Source organism: Arachis hypogaea, chromosome 7, assembly GCF_003086295.3.
Source record: "Arachis hypogaea cultivar Tifrunner chromosome 7, arahy.Tifrunner.gnm2.J5K5, whole genome shotgun sequence".
Lineage (NCBI taxonomy): Eukaryota > Viridiplantae > Streptophyta > Magnoliopsida > Fabales > Fabaceae > Arachis > Arachis hypogaea.
In genome coordinates, this window is record NC_092042.1 from 1248968 (window position 1) to 1272575 (window position 23608).

At 31.5% G+C, this 23608-nt stretch overlaps 3 protein-coding genes and 1 long non-coding RNA gene across 4 annotated transcripts; 1 reads left to right on the forward strand and 3 right to left on the reverse strand.

Annotated features, from left to right (window-relative positions):
- Positions 1-350: 350 nt before the first annotated feature.
- On the reverse strand, positions 351-3446 carry LOC112701789 (E3 ubiquitin-protein ligase At4g11680). Its single transcript, XM_025752548.3, has 3 exons — positions 2132-3446; positions 1012-1405; positions 351-724 (listed from the first exon to the last, which is right to left on the reverse strand). The coding sequence occupies exons 1-3, from the start codon at positions 2644-2646 to the stop codon at positions 578-580; spliced, it is 1056 nt and encodes a 351-aa protein (XP_025608333.1). The 5' UTR covers positions 2647-3446; the 3' UTR covers positions 351-577.
- A 5337-nt stretch (positions 3447-8783) lies between these two features.
- Positions 8784-11598, reverse strand: LOC112701791 (uncharacterized). The gene is made up of 2 exons (XM_025752550.3): positions 9392-11598; positions 8784-9214 (listed from the first exon to the last, which is right to left on the reverse strand). Exons 1-2 carry the CDS (start codon positions 11231-11233, stop codon positions 9104-9106), a joined length of 1953 nt encoding a protein of 650 aa, XP_025608335.1. The 5' UTR covers positions 11234-11598; the 3' UTR covers positions 8784-9103.
- Positions 11599-12519: 921 nt separating this feature from the next.
- Positions 12520-16552, reverse strand: LOC112703852 (ABC transporter G family member 26). Its single transcript, XM_025755483.3, has 8 exons — positions 16548-16552; positions 14707-14862; positions 14421-14604; positions 13977-14255; positions 13607-13891; positions 13239-13523; positions 13047-13154; positions 12520-12919 (listed from the first exon to the last, which is right to left on the reverse strand). The coding sequence occupies exons 1-8, from the start codon at positions 16550-16552 to the stop codon at positions 12650-12652; spliced, it is 1572 nt and encodes a 523-aa protein (XP_025611268.1). The 3' UTR covers positions 12520-12649.
- A 2477-nt stretch (positions 16553-19029) lies between these two features.
- On the forward strand, positions 19030-19950 carry LOC140174430 (uncharacterized). The gene is made up of 2 exons (XR_011863560.1): positions 19030-19246; positions 19639-19950. It is a non-coding gene; the product is annotated as an uncharacterized lncRNA (long non-coding RNA).
- The last annotated feature ends 3658 nt before the right edge of the window (positions 19951-23608 follow it).

Below are 23608 nucleotides of genomic sequence, written 5' to 3' on the forward strand. Positions count from 1 at the left end.
TCTAATTTGATTTTGTGATATCTGTGAAAGCTTCACTATTTTTAAACCCTTGTGTAGCTTTATTATTTTTTTTCCCTTTTAAAATTTTAGCCTAATTCCACCATTTTGGTAACATTTTATATTTGATGCTAAATTTAGGGTTGGTAAACTACAAAATGGATATCTTTAATTTATATGGTATAATTGAAATTATATATGATCTTGCTAGCCATATCAAAATTTCACTATATAAGAAAATAGAGGAAATTTGATTATTTGGAACTAATATAATATATTTGCTTCACTATTTCAATACAGAATTTTCAGATAATACTACAGGGAAAAAAAATAATGCACAGGAAATTCACAAATTTGGAAAGTTATGGGGATTCATTCCTTAAAACAGAGTATTACAGTAAAGTGTAGTTTTTGGTCACTGGTGAGCTATCTGTATATATACAAAAACTCACCCAAGTGAACCAAATAAAGTATATTATAGAAAAAAAAAAAAAACTGTGAAGGTAACCATCTCAAGAGTATACATATGACCAAATAATATTGGTCCTCTTGAACTTTTGTATCAGCTATTTCTAATTATCTACTTCTCTAGTCCTTGTTTGCAAAGAGGACAACATGATATGATTTTTAGCCATTGATCCACACATTTAAGGTGGAACACATGGGAACATGGCAATTGTCTAACTTCTTCTTTATCTTTATACTTGGCTAAGCAAATACAGCATTCCTGCAAGCACACCAGAAAAATAACAAACTTGTCAATTCTATATAAATGCCTAAATATATAAAAAATTATTCTAGCACCTCATATTTAAACATATTCACAATAAAGGTAATGAGACCTTGTTAGAACTGTATTTATCCATGAATCTCTACTTTATGAGAAGAGTATGTTCGGTTTGAGAGTAAAAAAGGGTGAAAATTTTTACCTCCTATCCCTCAAACAAACATAGCCAAACTATATATCAAATCAAACATGTATGTATGCATGCATGTAATATTGGTGCCACTTACTGAGTCCTCGTTGATCAACTTCTCGCTGCCTTCGAAATCCTTGTTGCCTAACTCTAACTTTGTATGTGATTCTTTGTATCTCCAACTTGGAAGTTGTGAGATTTGATCATCAGATGCTCCTTTGTCCGAAGATCCCATGTTCATGTTGTAGCCAAGGAGCCTGCTAGCTAGAGGCACACAGCAACACAGGAGCAGAAACAGAAGGAAAGGGAAAGAGTAGCATATTGCATTCCATGCAAGCAGTGTGATGCAAAGAACATGGAGCTTTGGAGCTTGGATAAAGGATCCAAAACGTGAGTCGAAGACCCAAACATTTCCCATCACAAACCAAATTGCAAAGAAAAGCTCAAGTGAAGTCCTGCACTTGTTCATCAAGTGGGAAATCCTGTATACACTGCATAGCACAATGAAAATTAGACTATATATATTTTCAGATTTCACCAAAAAAAGGAGCATGGCTAGAAAGTAATTGTCCTCTAATCAAAATAAAATAAGTGACTTCTGAAAATACATATTGTACAGATTTTGTATGAAAAGTCGAAAAGACTAATTTGTCACCCTTTTCTGATTAATAAGAGGCGAATTTGCATTTTAAACCTAAAGGTTGATTTTCTTCTCTGTGTTTTGCTTTTGTTAAATTTGGTCATAAACTTGAATTTACTTCTGCTTAAAGAGTTGCTTTTCATTTTACAGATAATTTATTCACAATAATAAAAACATTCTATTGCTTAAATATTAAACAGCATGAACTGATCACAATAAAGTGAGGTATGGAAGAGGGTATTTGATTCCTACAAGCTCTTTTTAAGGTTATAAATGGAAACAACTTTCTGATTTGTTGGAACTTTTCCATCTTTTAACACTTTAATTGGTTCTTTTGGTGTGTCATAACTCATAATCAATTTAGAGAGCAATTCTTTCTTTTGAAAAAATATATAACAAGTTTGAGATGAATAACCAAAAAACAAACGATGTGTCAACATTTTCTAGCGAATTCTTAAGCATGCCCAAGAAATTAGTAACCTATAAATTATCAGTAAAAAGTAAATACTATCACCAATTATATTAATGAAAAAATTGACTGAAATGAAGTTCTTGAAGATAGAATTTCATATGATACCTGGTTTCTTCATTGTTTCTCTGCTGTTCAATATCAGAAAAGCTAAGAACATCTCCTTGAGTTGCACAAATTTGCCGGTACCGGCCATAAAGTAGAAGCAGATTAAGAAAACAACCAATATCATAACCAGCTGACCAAATCCTCATAGGCCAAACAGGCCTCTCCTTTTTTGAAATAGCCAAAGTGAATGTTATAGTGATTATCTGAACCACTAAAGCTATAAACTCCATCATCATCCATGTTCTAGTATTGAAAGGATTAGAGCCAAGGTTTGACCTTGATCCATTTTGGTAATGGAACACTCTTCTCAAGAAGGTAAACCATCTTGCTCTCGATACCCTCATCGCCGTCTGAACCAAAAACGAAGGCGGGGTGGCACGTGGAAGAGGCCGGTTTCTGGTACTATTCACCCTGCTATCTTCTGCTGCTGCTGCTGCAGAATTTGAAGAAAATGAAGCCATGCTGCCAGAGTTGATGAATAAGGACTCTTGTGGAAGGAAGCACCTAGAATTCATTGGAAACGTATGTGTATATATATATTCTCTCTGCACTCGAATCAAATCCTCACAAATTCTACAAACATGAAACGAAAAAAGAATCCTGAATACCCCTTTTGCCTCTATATGTTAAGAATCCATGTAAACTTGTAAAAAAGGCATGCATAAGGGATAAAGTCTTCTATGTGAATCTTTTCCCAGGAACTGATTCCAAAAGGTGTTAGCTTTACTTCATGAGAACTTGAAACTGAAGCACCCCAGGTGGCAGAGTTGCTTTGGGATGGAACTAGAACCTTGAATATTTGATTCAAACTTCCCCTTTATGGGGTCTACACTCTTCACCGCCTTAAACTCAGCAACAAAACAAAACAAAACCAGTATCCTCAAACACAAAACCAAAGCTTCAACAACATGAACCTTTCATCAAACACATGGTGCACGGAAAGCTGAAGAAGAGTGTTATATAACAAATTCTAGAAGGGTAAGAGGATGGTATGAAGCATGTGTCATAGGAAGGTAAGGTTTGGGTTTCAGAAAGGTGACCAAGTATCAAACTATGTGAAAGTCTGAAACTTTGCTTTGATTCCAAGGGAATCACAAAGGGTTTGTTTGGAGGGAAGTTAACCGTTGGCCAACTTCCTCAAAGGGCTATATATGCTTATAATTATTTAATGCAAGGAAAAAGAAGCAAAGTTGAGAAAGCAATTGAAGTTCAATATGTTTCACAACTTTATTAACTCTCTCTCTCTCAATAATAAATTAATAATATTACAAAATTAAGACAGATGTAGAGATTTTTTGTTATTTGATGATATATTAAACATAAAGTTGATGACCTTTGAATACAAGTGGATAAGGCTTCAAAGTTATCTCATCTCATATTCTCATGCATATATGTCTGCTGCGGAAAAGATTATTGGATATTTAATTATTTCATTCCGCTGTCAATAATATTTCTACCAACTTCTATTAATTCTTGTTTATAACTATATTTATTTATAATTATATTTAAATTTAATAAAAATATTTTTATAAATATATCTAATAAAAATATTTTTTTTATAATTATGTTTAATAGAAATATCTTTATAAATATATTTTTTAAATATATCTCTTTATATATATATATTTAAAATATAATAATTAATTATTATTAACAATAAATTAACAAATAATATATTTGTATTCTATACTTTTTTTTAATTATTTATTTATAAAAGATATCATTTAAATTTTGTTCATCATACTTACCAAATAGCAAACTAATTAATTAACATTTATTGTTATTATTTTATTTTTGAAAAGCTGAAGTAAATCTAAATCAAGCTTTTAGATTCTTTGAATACTTTTCCGAAAAATTTACAAATTATTCATTGAAATTAAAATCACTCTTATTTTTTAATTGAATCTTTGAATATGAACTGCTCCTCTTTTGCCCTAACAACTTTTAGCATGGCTAAGTGGTGGTTTTTTATTCAAGAATTTATATAAAAATATTGCTGTGTATACTAAAAATTGTATAAATATATATTATTTTATATTTTTAATATATATTTTATATTTTAATATATATTCTTTATAAGTAGTTGATTTAATAATTAATATTTTTTTATATATAATATAATTGTTTATTCAATAATCTATATAAAAATTATTATATATACACTAAAAATTAATTAATAAATCAAATCAACATATATTTATATATTTTTAATGTTTATTTTATATTTTAATATATTTTTATACACACAACTGATTTAATAATCCCTTCTTTTTTGTGTAATAATAATAATAATAATAATAATAATAATAATAATAATAATAATAATAATAATAATAATAAGGTTTAATTATCCTGTTAGTTTTATAGTTTTGTAAAATTTTTAATTAGGTCTCTATATATTTTTTTTTAGTTGGATCTCTGTATCAATTTTTTTTCAATTAGGTCTTTTTTAGTAGTAATTGACTTAATTATATAGGAACCCAATTAAAAAAAAAATCGGTATAGGGACTCAAATAAAAGGAAAAAAAAATATAGGAATTCAATTAAAAAAAATTTGGTGCAAGAATCTAATTAAAAAAAAAGTATAAGAATCTAATTGAAAATTTTTCGAAACTATAGAGGCTAATAGAGTAATTATAATAATAATAAATGAAGCAGAAAATTGATCTGAATTATAGCAGGTACTGTTGATCTTTTTTGGGATTATATGGTAAAAGGTTGGCCACCTAATCCAACTACAACTACATAGTCGATTATAGTGTGGCCCCTCCTTATTTCTAGGAATCATTGCTCCTAAATTCTGCATATTTAGCCACTACCATCCAACAATGGAGGCTTTTTTTTCCCTCTTTCTTTTTACTTGTTTAGTTAATTAACAGAAATAATTGTGTGCACTATATTTGTGTTTGGAGACTTGGAGTGACTTTGGAACTTTCCAAAAATGTGATAGATTACAGTTATATTAATTTATACTTTTTATACAATGGTATATAATATGGGGTAAAAACTCATGTCTATTTTTATTGTATATATAGTATTGAATGTACTTCAAGTCTTTATAATTTGAGTTCTTTTTATTTTTCTAGAAAATTTAATCATATCTCTAGTTGAATAAATTTTCATCGTCAAGTCTTTATAATATATCCTTATCTAATTTTATTAGGTAAAACATAACCATTTATTCAAATAAATAAAAAATTTTATATTATAAACAACAATAAATAATATTAGAAATTTGCATACATCTTTTTTTTTTCAGTTTTATAATCTAACTAAAAGAATTTACCAACGAGCTATATTTCAAATAGTATAATCTCCTTATTCTCCTCACCTAAAGGTTTCGGATTCGAGTTTCACTCCTAATTTAAAAAAAATATAACTAAAAGAATTTAAAGCTATAAAAAACCAAGGGTCAAATTTAAAATCTATTATAAAAGAATAAGAACCTAAGTACTCAAACTATATATAAGTACCTAAACTTTGAAGATGTGTTTGGCAGGCAGATTATTAGTTACATGATAACAAATTTGACTTGTTTAAGCTTTAATCTTATTAGATAATAAGTAGGAAGTGCCAAATCTACCATCAAAACTAACTTGTGGGATCAAGCAACTTGATAGGTCTATCTCATCTAATTAATGTATGAGCAAGTAGGTCTACCAAAAATGAGAGCAACTTATACACATAAAAAAATAATAAATAAGAATCAAATAAAACAAAAATATTATACATATACAAAAAAAAAACAATTATCAAATTAGTCATTATATATTTATTTATAAATATATATTTTATATTTTAATATATATTTTTATACACGACTAATTTAATAATTAATTTTTTGTACACACATAATATAATTGCAAACGATGTCCAAATCAAAATCAAATTCTTGTACATTTTGATGAGCAATTATTACAAAATGGACAATTAAATAGCAAGTTATTAGAAATTATAAAACAAATTGTTGAGCAAAGCTAAGCTTTCCTTCATTCATACCCCCATTTTCTATTTTGCTACAAGAATTCCAAATCAAATGTTGGCGAGTCTAAACTTGAGACCAAAGAAATTGAAAGGTATAAATATATATAAGAGTCAAACTCTAGGATTTATTGTTTCAAATTTTTCAATATATGGTGTGGATACAAATTGTACTATAATTTCTTGCAAATTTCATACATGAAAATCGAAAAGAGAAATCAATTTCATAATGTCAATATTAACTTCTAATATATAAAAATGGTTCCATCAATTTTAATACTAACACAATTTTACATCAAAAGGTCACACCTCATCACAAATTCACAAAAAAGATGCTAACACGTCAATGAAAATAAGATGTGGAATATTATATCCATAGAATAATAATATATATAATAAGACCAATTCTATTTATTCTTTTTTAGAAGCAAGTTACTTGAACGACTAAAATTCGATCATATGTTAACCATTAAAGGATTGCCAAAATATTGGTGAAGTGACCATATTTCAAAGAAAAACCATATAATTAAAGTTGATTAAGGCTTTAAGCTATGCTTACGATATGTATTTGAATCCAATTTGACCCTACATGGCCGGTGAGAGGTGCAACGTGTTATTATTTACATATCTTGCAAAGGAAAAAAATCACTTTCATAAAAAATATCGATGAAAATTCAGGTACAGTCGACTTCATGTAAAGTTGAATAGTTGATAGTTAAGAGTCGTTAGATAGTTTGACTGATTTGACTAAATTTTTATCTAACGATTCTTAATTATCAACTTCACATAAAGTCGACGAACCTGAATTTCCACAAAAATATAATATTCATATGAAATGAAATGGGAACAATTGAAGTCTTTCTAACGTTATTATCTTTCAATTAATCACACTTTTTGTAATTATAAAACAAAATTAGTCATCAAGTGTGTATAGAAATATATATGTAATTGATATTTTATAATTTTTTATTATATTATTATAAACAAATTTAATTATTAATTTATTATAAGTTTGATTATTCTATAAAATAATATGAATAAATATATACTGATTTTTAGTACACATATTATATAATTTCTATGTTGTGTTTTTTATGTATTTAATTTATTTAGATGAAATCAAGAGGCTTTAAAGTTAAAGGGAAAAGGGTGATTACTAAGAAAAAAAGTATGGAATAGCATGACTCATGCCTCTTAAGTCTCCCTCTAAGAACTTTTATTAATTATTAATTAACAAAGTTCTAGAGTAACTTCTCTAAAATAAAAAATTCTAGACTACCTTATATATTTTTCTAAAAAATTATAAAAATTTTGAATTATAATATGTGATCTTAATTTTTTTCTTTTTACTATTATATTAGAAAAATAAACCTATATAAAAGGCGAAAAGTTGATGATAAAAAAAGATATATCGAAAATATAATTAAATTATGGAAAAATTTCACAGGCTCAATTTTATGGATATGGAAGACTTGGGTGTGCTATTCTCAGATATGGAGTTATGGCGTACAAGACAAAAATGTGAGACAGATTTTTCTGATCCAAAGTAGAACAACTCGAATCATGCGAGTTTTTTTGTCATGAAATTTTGCTTCACAAATCGCATGGTCCGATTTACAGCTGGTGGGATTTAAAATTTGAAACACTCAATTCGGACCCTTCGTTTTGCTTGTACTGGATAAAATTTTTGAACGTTATGGGGATCAAATCTGAAACACGCAACTCGGACTGTCTGTTTTGAGGAACACAACTCGCAGGTCCGAGTTCTAATTCCTCTAATCCCACAACGAGGTGAAGCACTTCTCCTTTCCATATGCGAGTCCAACACCGCCTTTACTTCCATATCCAAATTAAAAAGCGAAATTTCACATTGGTAAGTTTTTTATCCCCATCTATATATCTATGGTTCCATTATTTTGGAGTAGAAACTTCTCAAATCTTAACAAGAAACTTAACTCATTATTACTCTAGACTTCTCTTTAGCAAAAGTTACAAGAATTTTTGTTCTCACTCAAATAATAATTTATAGCTTTTCCAAACTATAATGTACTTTTTTAAGAAAAAGTTTATGTGCGTTTAAGACTTTGTTATCAATCCCATACTATTATTAAACCTGAAATAAATCAATTAATTTGACCGAAAAATTAGAAAATCAAACCCTTAATTTTTAAAATATATACATATATTTAATTTATATTTTATATATTAAATTAATTTTGATTTAATTAATTTATTCAGTGATCTACCGATTGAATCACTAATCTAATAATTTAGTATTTTAAGAAAATTAATTGCTTGATAATTATGTTCCCATGTGTTTCTTGTGCTATGCTTCTTTAGATACTAAATTAATTAATGTCACATAAAATATTTTTAATTATTAGACACTACCACTTTCCATAATGAATACCTTTTCTCTGTAATAATATATACTCAAGAATGTCAATGCTCAGTGCTCACTCCATTTTCCAGCTGCAATTCCAAGCTGTTATCCTTTTCTTTATGCCATCAATTAACTTGATTCTTTGATTCCTTTATCAAAATATGAAATTTGTGAAAAGTATATAACAAACTTTTTGTGCTTGAAAAAGGTACTATTATATTTCCAACAAGTTCATCTAATACATGTTCTAAATTTTTTTTATATATTTATTTATTGGGGTACAACGAATAAGAAAATTTTTTTATAGGAATACAACAATTTTGGAGTGAATATACAATTATCAAACACTGCCTCCAAGTGAAGAGTAATTTTATGACATCTAAAAATGGATGAGAATAGAAAGAGCAAAATAAAAGTCCTATTTTGTCAGTTACAAACTTCACAAATAATCTAATGAATGATACAGATAAAGAATATAAATTACAAACAAATCAGGAACTCAGGAACAAGATCCATAAACAGAATGGATAAGAACAATAATGAACTTGCAGATGCAGAAACCTTCAACTCAAAATGAAATGAATACTGTCATATAAACAGGTTATGGTCTAATCTTCCTTTGTCTTGGCAATGTCCTTTGGTTGTTCCAAAACAAATTCAGCATATAAATCCTTCAGAGCAATAATGACTGTAGTTATCAATGGCCCCATTATAGCTCCCTGCAGAACAATAACTTAGTCAATGTGATAATGTTGTGGGATTCACAATTTCACATACACTAGATGTTTTGGCTTAGTGGTAAGTGTTTGATACAACAAAATCGAATCACACATGAAAACCAGTCTTAAATTTTAAAAAAGAAGATATGAACCAAACCATGGAGGGTAACAATTTACCTCTAAAGCTGATGGAAACAATGCCATTCCCCCAATGATGCTCATTCCAGTAAGATATGAACTATGGCCAGGCACATCTTCTAGTATCTCATTTGCCCCATAATCCATGAGGTAAAGGTGAACAAGTGATAGGACAATGGCGACTATGTATCTGCCTTCAAGCACTAGTTGTATTGCAGCAGGAACTGTTGCGAGCCAGCTTGGAAATATCGGCAGCAGTGGACTTATGATGGCAAGCATAGTTGACACATACAAGAAATGTATTCTGTATAGCCTGAATAGAAGCCAAGTCAGACACCCTTGGAAGAATGCAATCTCAGCAGTAGACAAAAGTACTCCGGAAATCGCCTTATCTAACACTTCTACACATCTGAGCCGGGCCGATTTTGGAAGTGGAAGCATGTACATAACTTGTTCAGTCACATCACCAGATTCAGATGTTATGAGATAATACAAAACCATGAAAAAAACCACTGTCTGAGACACAAAATTGAAGATCTCAGCAGCACCAGAAACTATGGAATTTACAATTGACATAAAGAACTTTGTGCCACTTCCAAGCACATTCGTGCTGCTAGCTAAAACCTTTTGACCTACATCCATTCCCTTGACGGCATACCCTTTTGCCTTCTCAACCAAATCCTCGCGAGTGATTACAAGCTCTTGGAAAATGCTATCCACTTCTGCATAGATCTGACTCCATTCCCTATTTGCTACCCGATCCTTCAAATTCAAGAACTTTTCCGTATAAGGCGAAGGGGTCAACAACTCAGTTGAAGACCCTGAAGTGTTAGCACTGCTACTAGTTATCACAAAATGCTTAAGACCATTGACGAACTCGGTCATATTGTACTGCATTGCCAATCCATCAACCTGATCAGACACTGTCCTGTAAAACTGAGCAGTGTACTTATCTACCATCCCAGGAACATCATTCTCATCCATCCACTTCTTAACACCAATTCTCTCAGCATAATTGCTCTCTTCCACATGCACTTTCAGCGAAACCACAGCATCTTTCCCTTCAACTCCAATCTTATAAGAGAAGAATATCAACCCAACCAAGAACCCAACAATCATGCCAAGAATCAACCCAACAGCCACAATAGTATGCAACCTCCTAAGCATCCTTCTAGTGAAAAAACCACCAATTCTAATGCTATTAAAGTAAGACAAAGTGGAATCTACATTCTTTGTGCTGAAAACAAAGCCTAATCCAATAATTAACATTGATCCAACAACACCAAGATTCTCATAAGCAACAACAAACACACCAAAAGATAGAAGTAACCGAAGAATAGTGGAGAACCCACTAAGCTTTTTCCTTTCAAGTGATGATAAAGTTTCAGACTTTGACTTCCTAAGAATGACCCTCATAGAAGCTTCTCGAATCTCAGAAAGGGTACCCAAAAAGACCCTAATAACCGCAATTGGGACAGCGAGAAGGGTGTCGGTGAGGCCAAGCTTCAATGGCTCATACCAGAACGCAACAATGGCGTTCTGAATTCCCCTAAGAGGGATAGAACATAGCACTGCCCATTGAAGAGGCTTCAGGTACTGCTCTAGAAGCTTGAAGAGACCATAAAAAACGATAATTGCGAAGGCGAGGCCAGCGTGTGCCATGGCTATGAAGATTGCGAGACGTACCTGAGAGTCTTCGCCGGAAAAGTTGAGTTTTTTATCATCAGGGTCAGAGCAATTTTGCTGATGCTGCTGCTGCGGCGGCGCGTGCGGCGGAGGAGACGGTGGCGGGGTTGGTTTTCTGATGGAGGCGGATCGGAACATGTCTTTCCATGGTGGGTTGGTGTCGGATTTGGAATCAGAGTAGGGTACAAGTTCCATTTTGTTGCAGTTTATGGAAGAAGCAGAGCTACTCTGTTTTTCTGAGAGCAGAGTAAGAGACAGAGACCGAGACAGAGACACAAACAGAGAAAAGTCAAACTAAGATAGATAGATTTCTTAATTTGGGATATAATTACAATGTAGAAGTGGATATGTCATGAATGAATGAAAGGTCATCATAACATAACCATATGATTATGGTGGTTTTGGGGTTTTGTGTGAGAAAAGATAAAAAAAAAATTGCATGCCTTTTAAAGATAGAGAGGGAACAAAAACATTGCAACAGTAAGAAAATAGTGGGGAAATTTGGTACTTTGCTTTGTGGGTTAATGAGACATAGTTTGGGAAAAAGTGATCCTAAACTTGAGTGTATATTGAAGTATTTAATGTGGGTTAAGAATGTAGTTACAATTAAGTAATGAATAAAAGGGGTGGATATGATATAAAGCTTGTATGTACCAAGGAAATTTTCGGAGAGAAATTATGTGATTTTGTTTTATGTATATATAATTAAACAAAAAATTATTTTATTTTCAATTTCAATGGATTATGTTATAATTTAAAAGGAGTTACTTTTATATTTTTTATATTTAATAAAAAGCATTCAAATTAATGATAGATAATGAATGCAAAGTTCTTCCTGACATCTTGTTAACTAAGTTAATCCTAGAAGAAGAAAAGGCAAAATCTATCTTTAATCAAGGCATGAATGAAGCATCATTATTAATTCATTACATGCACATGGATTTGATCCCAAACCACCTCCACACCCCCCTTCTATTCCTCTATTATGTACTTAAAAAAAATTGTAAAAATTTATGTGCAGTTGTATTTATGTGAAGTTGCTAATTAAAAATCGTTAGATAACAATTTAGTTAAACATATCAAACCATCTAACAGTTCTCAACTAACAATTTCACATGTGAAGTTGCTAATTAAAAATCGTTAGATAACAATTTAATTAAACATATCAAACCATCTAGCAGTTCTCAACTAACAATTTCACATGAAGACAACTATATGTGAATTTCCACCTTAAAAAAAAACAGAACATTTTGTGTATTTTTTCCCCCTCTCCTTTGAGTTGTGTTTTCATGCTTGATAATAGGTGGTTGCAAGTGTCTTGAGAGCAAAGATTGACTTAAATTGAGAAATAATAATATGAAGCAAAAAAAGAGAAGTTTGTAGATAGCAAATCACCCTCATTAATTTGATTAATGTAAATTGAAGTACCTATATGCTATATTACAAGCTGTAAAATACAATACATGAATTCAGTATTTTCATTTTGCTTTCAACAAAGGAACTATTAAGTATTCCTAATTATGAAGTTGCAGTCACAAACTTATCTCAAATGTTACATGTTACAAACAACCACAACCACCACATTAATTCTCAAATCACTCATCAAAGATACTAATAATTGCATACATCAATGTTTCTGCGGAGGCAGAAGTAAGCAAGAAAACGGAAGCATAATGCCATGGCTATGAGAACCCAAACTTCTTGTAAGCCACCTTTCAAATTAACAGTGTCAAATGAAGGTGAACTCTGAAGGGTCCTACACCCTCCTATGCTCTCACATTCATAGAGTTGGTCTCCTGAATACTGCACTTTTAGAAGTAGTCTGAATCCATAGTACATGAATGAAAGGTACTTCATCCACTGCATGAACTTTGGTATGTGCTGAATCCATGCATTCAATACAATCATTTTTTCAGTTAATGTTGTAAACTACTTCTATAACAAACAAACTCATGGTTTGAACATCTAGAAGTCAGTGTTTGAATACAATCAATCATCTTGTTCATACCTGGACATAGTATCCACCAGTGAGAAGGAATAACATTAGTATTAAAGAAGCAACCATTCCTGCTCTTTGAATGCTCATAACTGCAGCTCCAAATAGTTCTCCTGCACCCTGATAACAAAATCATTGATTAGTATTAATGTTATTCCACTTTCGCTTAAACTTTTGGGAGAACTGATTTATGATGCGAATTACTTGACTTGTTATGGCTATTAACAGCACTGCAAACAATGTTAAGAAGAAGCATGCAACCGTCCTCTTGAATCCGGCCATGAAGTACAAGATAATCATGAAGAAAGTAGGATAGAAAACATGTGCTACCATGTCACTCAGAGTGCTGCATGCATAGTATACACTTAATCTATACATGTCTGCTTTCCTTTCTTTCACTATGTAGGCTTTTTCAAATGGAAAAACATATACTGCTCCAAAGATACATGAAGATGTCCAAAATATGCAGATATAGAACATTAAACCAATCTGCATCAAATATGTTGATTCAGGTTAAGGCCCTGTTAGTTTTTTGTAATCAAAATGAAAATAGGAATCATGAAAGGAACTACCTGATCTCTTAGTTGAGCCTCTGTGTTGGTTGAGGATTTCCACCAAAGTAGCCCCAAAATAATTGCAATTCCAAGGGCTTGAATTAGTCTTAATTTATCAAAATAGTCCTTGCATCTTGCTGTGAATGTTCTCTTATAAAGAATAATGAATTGGTCCAACCAACTCAATGTCCACTCCTTTTTAACCTGAATTGCTAGCTGAAGATGTTTTGGTGTGTTTACCACTCCATGGTTCTCTAGCTTTTCTTTTGGGTCCAGAATTTCTTTGTACTTGAGTTTTAGATACTAAGAAAACAAATCAACATTTCTTTAAGTTAGAAATGAGATAAGACATGGACATAGTTAACTAACTAACATAATTGAAACTTACCTTAATAACAGCTTTTGAAGGCTCGGAAGATTCTTGATCTCCCAAAATTTCTTGAGGAACACTTATGTCATTCACTTGACCAGTTGCCAAGTCAAGCAAGAACTCTGCAGGATTCATCGGTATCTCCGGGGCGAATCTCAATGAAGAAAAGTATTCCATTGAGTCTCTAGCCTTTCCATAATAAACAGGATAGCCTTCTGATATCAGAAGAAGTTTGTCAAACATATGAAAGATTCTGCTTGATGGTTGGTGAATTGTAGTTATTATGGTCCTCCCACCCTATAAAGTTAATCAAAAGATAGTTTTCAGCATCTATTTCAAATGACACTTAAAATGTACTCATTTAAGAATATATGTCACTTTGAACTATACATTCATAACTCATGCATCTTGATATAAATTGTATGTAGATACAGTAAATTACTAATTTCTAGTTACCAATACCTTGGCAAGTCCTTGAAGAGTGAGGAGAAGTTTGTTAGCTGAGGTTGAATCAAGACCTGAAGTTGGTTCATCAAGTAACAGCAATGAAGGATCAACAAGAATTTCATAGCCTATGCTAGTTCTCTTCCTTTCTCCTCCTGATATGCCTTTTAGAAATCCTCCACCAATTTTCGCGTGGCGACATCTATGGTTAAACGAAAGATTATTCAGAGAAACAACTTTTTCCCCCTACCTTTGGTTCTGCAAAAGCTATAAGGAAATAAATTTGCACCATTGTCTAACACACCTTTCAAGTCCTAACTCCTTGATAGTGTTTTCCACTTTTGCATATTTTTGTTGCTTGCTCATGTTGGTTGGTAGCCTTAAGAATGCAGAGAAGATCAATGTTTCTTCTATTGTAAGTTGAGGGAAAAGCACATCCTCTTGTGTAACAAATCCAATCCTACAAAAAAAAAATATTTAATTCTATGCAAAATAATTTAAAAAATGGCTTAAAAAATTTTAGAAGTACTCTAAAAATATGTAATGTCCTAATGACTTAGGACATTAAAGAAATACTCTACATAGTCACTAATAATTTAGAAATTAAAGAAAAAATATTTTTATCATGTATTTACCTAAATCACTAAAATATTACAAACTTTTATAGTACTCATAACATCTTTTAAGCCATTTTTTAAAATTATTTTGTATATAATAAAATATATTTTTTAATTATTTTGTATAAAATAAAATATTTTCTTTTATTTCTAAATTATCATTGACTTTGTAGAATATTTTATTTAAAATTTGAGTACATTCATGTATTTACTAAGTTATTAGAACATTACAAATTTTTATAGTACTCCTAACAATTTCTAAGCCATTTTTTTAAAATTATTTTGCATAGGATAAAATATTATTTGTAGTATAATTTAAAAAAAAATTATTAAAAAATATTCATGAGCTATTAAAAATGGACAAAAAAGTATTGTATGGAATTCGAATTGATATCTCATTAATATTTAAAAAAAGTCTCGTAATTAAATATTTTGTTAGCTTTTTTTTAACGTATGAAATAAAATATATTTTTTAATTTTTAAATTATTAATTTTTTAATAACTTTTTTATAATTTTTTTTAATAAATTGTTAATTTTTTTTAATAAATTTTTTAATAAATTATTAATTTTAAAATGACTATTTGAGGCAAACTTTGACTAATTCGAACCAACTAGGTTCGAATTACTTGCTGAAGCGTCCAAACGTGTAATTCGAACTCACTTAGATCGAATTACTCTCAATCCTAGTTCGAACCTACTAGGTTCGAATTACATGCATCACTTGTTCCATCAATATTCAAGCTACCTTGGTTCGAATTATGTGTTTTTATAGTTCGAACCAACCTAGTTCGAATTATATAGTAATATTCCTTAAGCAATTTTTAGTTTGGCGGATTTGCGTAATTTCTCAGCTCCCTTGGCTTATTTACGTTTTTTACCCTATTTTTTTCATGCTAATATCTAATTATATTTTTGTATACATAGAGAGAAAAAAATATTATTTTTAAATAGCAAGCATAAAAATTAATTATTTCTATTTGTACACTAGACTTAACACCTAATCAAAAGTATACAAGTTAAATCGTTTCAAATTTTAAATAATGAATATTAAAATTAATTATTAGTAATAAATCAAACTCTTTCACATGAAATTAATAACTAAAAATTTTATTATCTGATTTTTTATCTACAGAGACCATGATCTTCTTAGTCGATGGAGACTTTTGTCCCCTACGATCTTTTTGTACAAGCAGTTTGATTTTTTATAAATTCTTTTGTGCTATAATCTATAATGTCGGAACAAAATCGATATAATTTTAAAAGATTTATATTCTCGTAATGTAATTACGGGTAAAAATACTAGCATATTACTAAGTTTACAACCAAAATGTGTCATATGTGGCTTTCTTATTGCAATTAAAATCAGATATTTTCCTCTAAAATTAAAGAGTTTTATCCTCTTCCTTACTAATTTTATAACCAAAATATGCCACATGTCACTCCTTCATTGCAATTAAAATCAAATATTTCCCTCAAAAATTAAAGAAATATTTCCTTCTCTCTACTAATTTTACAACCGAAATGTACCACATGTTATTCTCTCATTGCATTTGAAATCAAATCTTTCCCTCCAAAATTAAAGAATTCTCCCATCCTTCCTCTCCATTTATCTATCCCTCTCATTCCTTTAACTACTCTATCTCTTTTATATATCATTATCAATGACTAATTACAAATTTGATAATCAAAATGTACAACATGACATTCTTTAATTGTATTAAAATTAAAATTGAAATATTGAAATTGAAATTGAAATATAGCTATATTATATATTATATTACATATTATTATCTAATTTAATAATAAAATATGTCACATGATACTCTTATTAAATTTGAGAGAAAATATTTTTCTCCAAATTAATAAACTCCATTCTTAAATTCTCTCATCTACCTCTCTCCTTTTTTTTCTATTTCTTTCTATCCTTCTCACTCTATATATAATTTATTATATATTTATATATTATTATAATCTAGTTTAATAACTAAATGTGTCACATGACATTTTCTTATTAAAATTGAGAGGAAATATTTTTCTCAAAAATTAATAAACCTTCTTCCTAAATTCGCTCATCTATCACTCTCTCTTTTTCTATTTCTCTCTACCCTTTCCACTCTCTATATAATTTATAATTGATATTTTATATTAGTAATTTGACAAATCAAAATGTGTCATCCGATATTTTTTATTATAATTAAAATAATTTTTTCTTTTAAAATTAACAAACTCCCTCTCTCAGTCTTCATCTTTATCTTTTTCTCTCTTTTCTCTCATTCTCTATTTTTTCTATCTTTTTTTCTACAAAAAATAAAATTAATAAAATAATATAATTTAAATAAAAACTATTATTATTATATACATATTTTTTTAGTTTTTTATTTAGTTTTAAATTTTTACTACTTATCTTTCTAATCTATATTTTTATTTCTCTTCTTTCAAATATTTATTAAATATAATTTGGAGAGAATACTAATATTATAATTAAAACTTAAAATCAAGATTCAATTGTTTAAAAAGAATTAATTTTGAATTAATTTTATAACTAACAATATAATTTTTTATGCTAATATCTAATTATATTTTTATATACATAAAGAAAAATTATTATTTTTAAATAACAAACATAAAAATTAATTATTTTTATTTGTTCAACAGACTTAACATTTAATCAAAAGTATACAAGTTAAATCGTTTCAAATTTTAGATAACGAATATTAAAATAATTATTAGTAATAAATTAAACTCTTTCACATGAAAATAATAAATAAAAATTTTATTATTTAATTTTTTATCTACAGAGACTTTAGTCTTCTTAGCAGACAGGGACTTTTGTCCCGTTATAATCTTTTTATAAAAGTAATTTGATTCTATAAATCTTTTGTGCCATAATCTATAATGTTAGGACAAAATTAATGTAATTTTAAAAGATTTATATTTTTGTAATGTAATTATAGATAAAAATATTATTTTATTATTAAAATCAATCACTAATATAAAATATATATTAAAATATAAAATATATATTAAGAATAAATTTAACAATTTCAATGGTGCTTCTGAGTGTACTGACAGAGACTTTTCGTTCTTATTCTTTGTAGTAAGCTTTTTATAATTTGGAGAGGATACGTCATTTTAATTTAAAGAAAAAAATATAGAAATATCTTCTGTTAAATACTAAATTAGTATTCAAAATTTTTTGATGCTAATAAAATAGTATTTAATTTTTATTGTTGACAAAATAGTCTCTAAACGACTTTAAAATTTGACAAAATCACCTAACCATAAAAAAATGATGTCACGGTAAACAAAAAACGTTGATGTGATCATCAGAAAAGAGCTCCAATGATGGCAGAGATTAGGCATGCCATGGAAGCTGAAGAAGAAGACCGCCATGGCACGCCGTTACACCTCGTTGCGTTCTTTATGTTCGCCGATTCTTCTTCTTCAATATACCGCTGTATCCCATTTTACTAGACTGCCATGACACGCCACTGCGTCCTTTTCCGTCATGGCAATACCTCGCCGCGTTTTTGTGTTCGTCGCTTCTTTTTCTTCAACATGCCGTTGCATCCCTTCTGCATCCCCTCCGCCATGGCAGCACCTCGCCGCTGCATCTTCTTCTACCAGAAACGTCGTCAGAGTTCTCTGCCATCATCGGAGTTCTTTTCCGGCGGTCACATCAGCGTTTTTCATTTATTGTGATGTCATCCTTTCACAGTTGGGTGATGTTGTTACATTTTAAAATCTTTCAAGGATTAATTTGTCAATAATAAAAGTTAAGTACTATTTGTATAGTTCTAAAAATAAAACAGGACCAGTTGGTTCAACCAGGTTAACTGAAAACCGGTCAGAACAATTTGATTGACCTCAAAAACCGTCTAACAAAAAACTTATCAAAAAATCGATCGAATTGACGGTTAACTGGTGAACCGACGGATTTGTAGAAGTCTTCCAAAATGGCGCCGTTTTAACTTAAAAGAAAACCCTAAAAATGGCAACCCAAACGCCCAGTCCTCCCAGTCCCACTCATCTCTTCTCCTCTCTGAAAATTGAAAGAAGTAAAGAACAAACTCAACAAAAAAAAAACCCTAGCGGCATAGTCCCCCAACCCATAGCCCATAGCCACCGCAGCCCCTGCAGTCCCGCAGCCACCGTAGCTCCTCTCCTCTATTCGTGCACGCTCTTTTTGTGTTTGCCGGTGTCGCCGTCTCCTCTATTGGCCGCTGGTAAACACTCCCCTTCCTCTTCGCCGCTGTATCCCCTTTCTCTCTTGTTTGTGCTCCCTCTGATAATAGTTAATTTTGTTTGCTTAGTTAATTTTATTCATAATTTTCTGTGATAATAGTTAATTAGTTTTCTGAGTTAATTTTATTCATAATTTTACGTGGAGTTTGTTGATTTTACTGTGAAATTTGCTCGTTTTAGTTTTACTGTGGAGTTTGCTGAGTTAATTTTATTCATAATTTTCTGTGGAGTTTGCTGATTTTACTGTAGAGTTGGCTGATTTTAGTTTTACTGTGGAGTTTATGCTGAGTTAATTTTGTTCATAATTTTAGAGTTTTACTGTGGAATTTACTGTTTTTTGCTAATTTTAGTTTTTTTTTGTTGTATGTTAAAGATGGAACAATCACAAAATGATCAACAACCACAGGACAATTTTGTCAATGCTGTCCAAGAATTCTAAACTGTTTGTTTAGTTGCGCCTTTGATTAGTTGAAAACTTTTTGCAAGAGTTTGCTGAGTTAATTATGATTTGTGATGAGTTGCACCTTCGATTAGTTAAAAATTTGTTTGTTAATGTTTTTTTTGATAGTAGAACATTATGTGTTTGTCACTAAGTGCATTTTAGTTGTTTTTAGTTATAAACTTTGATGTTTAAAATTGTTTATGAACTTCTAATATTCAATTATGGATAATTTATTACGTGAAATTGTAAAATTTTAAATTTTATTAAGTTAGAAATTATTGAATTTATATATTTAAAATTATATATAATTTTTTTAATAATTTTATTTAATATTTAATTAAACCAATTAAACTCCGGTTAAACCAATCAAATCAATAAACTATTGAACCAATAACTTTACCTATTTATTAACCAGTTTAGTTCTTGCAACTTTGGTATCAACTATCAAGGGCTGCTTAAGCATAACTGATGGCAAAACTATAATTTTCACTTCCTTTTAGTTACTTACAATTGCATTTAACATAAAGATTTGAGTCCATTATAGGCCAATGGATGAAAATGTTAATGAAATCAGATTTTAAAGAAAACATTGACCATATAAAGCTAATATAGCAGAATTCCATCTATGAAGTTAGTCGATAAATTCAAATTTATGAACATGTGGCATTTATTAATTAATTGCTTATTGCTTATCACACTACGCCAGAAGATTATATGTAGCTGATGATTAAGATGACTTAATCGTTTACAATGATCTTATAATCGCATTTGGTACAAGTAATTAGAACTAAAAAATACAGAGTATAAAAGCTAAGAATAAAAGAGGGGATTAAAATTTCTTAACGCTGTTAACAGCAGTCTCCTACTCTACAGCAACTAATTATATTATCACATTGTTATCCCCTTGAAAATAGCTTTATCTTCCTGTATATCAGTTCACTTAGTTTCTTAATTATAGCCTCTGTATAGCTTCGACCGCATGTATATCTCCTATTTTATTGTATTCTGGTATAATACCAAAAGCTGTATAAATTCTGATCACATCAATGAGAAATGCAACCTTTCAAAGCTTAATATGGTATCAGAGCCCTATTGGCTAACCCCCAACAGATCCAAACAACATGTCATTGAATAATCTTCTTCTCTCTGCATCAAACAATTCTACCACAATGAATTTTCCCACCCTTCCTATTAAACTCAACCATGAAAATTACTACTTCTGGCGCAAAACAATGCTTCCTGCTCTCGAAGATTTTGATCTTGACTCATTAATTCACCAAGACACAATCCCTCCCACCCACATAACCCCTGAACCAACGACTGAAAAATCTTCTCCCACACCTGTTCCAAACCCTGCGCATGCTACATGGAAGAAAAAGGACAAACTTGTTCTCCTTTGGCTTCATTCGCACATCTCAGAGAATGTTCTTGCTTATATCATTGCCTGTACAACCTCTCGCAGCACTTGGATTGCTCTAGAGGAGTTGTTTGATGCTCAATCAAGTGCTAGGGCTGATTATCTCAAAACCTCTCTTCAAGATCTGCAAAAAGGATCATTAACCATGATTGATTATATTGCACAAAAGAGAAAGCTAGCCGATTACCTTGCTGAATGTGGCTACATAGTTTAAGAACAGGACCTGAAGAATTTTATCCTTAAAGGCCTTGACTCGTCCTATAATAATTTTCGAACCTCCTATGGTTTGCTCCAATTTCCTCTCCCTCTCACCAAATTTATTGCTGCCCTTTTGCGTGAAGAGTCTACCCTGGGTCATTCCCACTCTGGCCTTCTTTCTTTACCCACCCCATCCGCCAATATTGCTCAGTCCTTCTCATCTCTGAACCTCAATCCTAACTCTCAACCTCAGCCTTCTCAATCTGCCACCACCCCTCCGAGATTGTTTTGTCAGATTTGTGAAAAACCGGGGCACATTGGACGGGACTGCTACAACCGTGGCAACTTCAACTTATATCCCTCTCGTAGCAACAACAACAGGCGCAACAACAACAACATCTCTAATCACAACTCTCGCAACACCAGCAACTACCACAACAACAAGAAACCAGAAGCCCTATTTGCATCTCCCTCCAGCATAGTTGATCCGGATTGGTTCCTTGACTCGGGAGCAAGTCACCACGTCACTAACCAAGCTCAAAATCTATCCAGCCATGCTGACTATGATGGCAACGACTCCCTCACAGTAGGGAATGGTATGTCTCTTCCCATTAGTCATTTTGGATCTTGTATTTTGCCTGCTTTCCCTTCCCCTCTAAAACTGTCTAATGTCCTTGTCATGCCCCACATTACAAAGAATCTTCTTAGCATTTCCAAATTGACCAAAGAAAATGACATTTTTGTTGAATTCCATCCTGATCGTTGTGTTGTTAAGACCCCGCAGGGTCAAACCCTTCTCACAGGTCACGTGGATAATGGGCTATACCGTCTCCCCATCACTTCCTCTTCATCTCCTCAAGCTTACCTTGGTGAAAAGACATCCTTGGAAGGATGGCATAAACGTCTGGCTCACCCTCACTTTGCTCTTCTTCAGCAATTAGTTCATAATTTTCAGCTTCCTGTTTCAAATAAATGTATTCCAGATGTTTGTGAGCCTTGTCAATTTGGCAAGAGCCACAGAACCCCTCTCCAAGTTTCTCATGTTGCTAGTGCAAAGCCATTTGAATTAATTTATTCTGATGTTTGGTCGTCTCCTACTCTCTCTAATTCTGGTTGTCGATACTTTGTTCTCTTTCTAAATGATCATACAAAATACTTATGGATCTACTTTTTATCAGCCAAATCACAAGTATTCTCTATCTTTGAGAAATTCAAAAAGATGATAGAAACACAATTTGACACTAAAATCAAACAACTACAAACTGACTGGGGAGGTGAATATAGAAATGTGTCTACATTTGTTGAAAATTTGGGAATTATCCATCGTGTCTCATGCCCACACACTCAGGCTCAAAATGGTGCAATCAAACGCCGAAATCGCACTATAGTTGAAAAGGGTCTCACCCTACTTGCTCAAGCTTCTTTACCTCTCTCCTTTTGGGAAGAAGCCTTTCACACTGCTGTCTATTTGTCCAATCGTACCATCACCCCCACATTACAAAATAAATCACCCTACCAACTTCTCTACCACAAAATTTCAGATTATAAATTCCTCAAAACCTTCGAGTGTTTGTGTTATCCTTATATCCGACCCTACAATAACAATAAACTGGAATTCAGGTCTCTTCCTTGTCTTTTTGTGGGTTACAGCTCCAAGCACAAGGGGTATTGTTGCCTACACATCCCTTCTTCTCGTCTATATATTGCTAGACACGTAATCTTCAATGAGAGTGTTTTTCCCTACTCCGCTGTCCTGACCTCCTCTACTTTACCCACTACCTCCACCTCCACGCCCCCATGCATTCCCCTCCCTTCTGTCGTTGACCTTACGACTGCTCCTCAGTCCCCTACCCCGTCAGCTCCCCCATCACCCTTTGCACAACACAGCCCTACTCCTACTCTCTCGCTTACTCCGTCTTCCCCCTCCATGACTACCTCAGACCAGCCATCTTCTCCCACTTCCGCATCTCCTACCTCGTCACCAGCATCATCGTCTCCACCCTCCCCTTCTCCTCCGCCACCTCCTCCACCACATCCTCCACCATCTTACTATTGCTCTTCCTCCACTTCTACTCACTCTATGACTACCCGTGCCAAAACAAACTCACTCAAACCTAAACTATTCACTGCCACAAAAAGCCCTCTTCCTCACCTTCCCTCATCCCTTCTTGAACCCAAAACATTCGCTCATACCTCAAAATATCCTCACTGGAAAACCGCTATGCAGGCTGAATATAATGCTCTGTATAGCTTCAACCGCATGTATATCTCCTATTTTATTGTATT

Excerpts from the sequence above, each read along its gene's own strand:
- LOC112703852 (XM_025755483.3), bottom strand. Across the intron at positions 14,605-14,706 it reads AAGGAGTTAGGACTTGAAAG|ATGTCGCCACGCGAAAATTG; the intron begins GTGTGTTAGACA and ends GTTTAACCATAG. Across the intron at positions 12,920-13,046 it reads CTGGTGGATACTATGTCCAG|CACATACCAAAGTTCATGCA; the intron begins GTATGAACAAGA and ends GCATGGATTCAG.
- LOC112701789 (XM_025752548.3), bottom strand. The coding sequence starts at position 2,646 with ATGAATTCTAGGTGCTTCCTTCCACAAGAGTCCTTATTCATCAACTCT. Across the intron at positions 1,406-2,131 it reads AGAAACAATGAAGAAACCAG|TGTATACAGGATTTCCCACT; the intron begins GTATCATATGAA and ends TGTGCTATGCAG. Across the intron at positions 725-1,011 it reads AGTTGATCAACGAGGACTCA|GAATGCTGTATTTGCTTAGC; the intron begins GTAAGTGGCACC and ends GTGTGCTTGCAG.
- LOC112701791 (XM_025752550.3), bottom strand. The coding sequence starts at position 11,233 with ATGGAACTTGTACCCTACTCTGATTCCAAATCCGACACCAACCCACCA. Across the intron at positions 9,215-9,391 it reads TGTTTCCATCAGCTTTAGAG|GGAGCTATAATGGGGCCATT; the intron begins GTAAATTGTTAC and ends ATTGTTCTGCAG.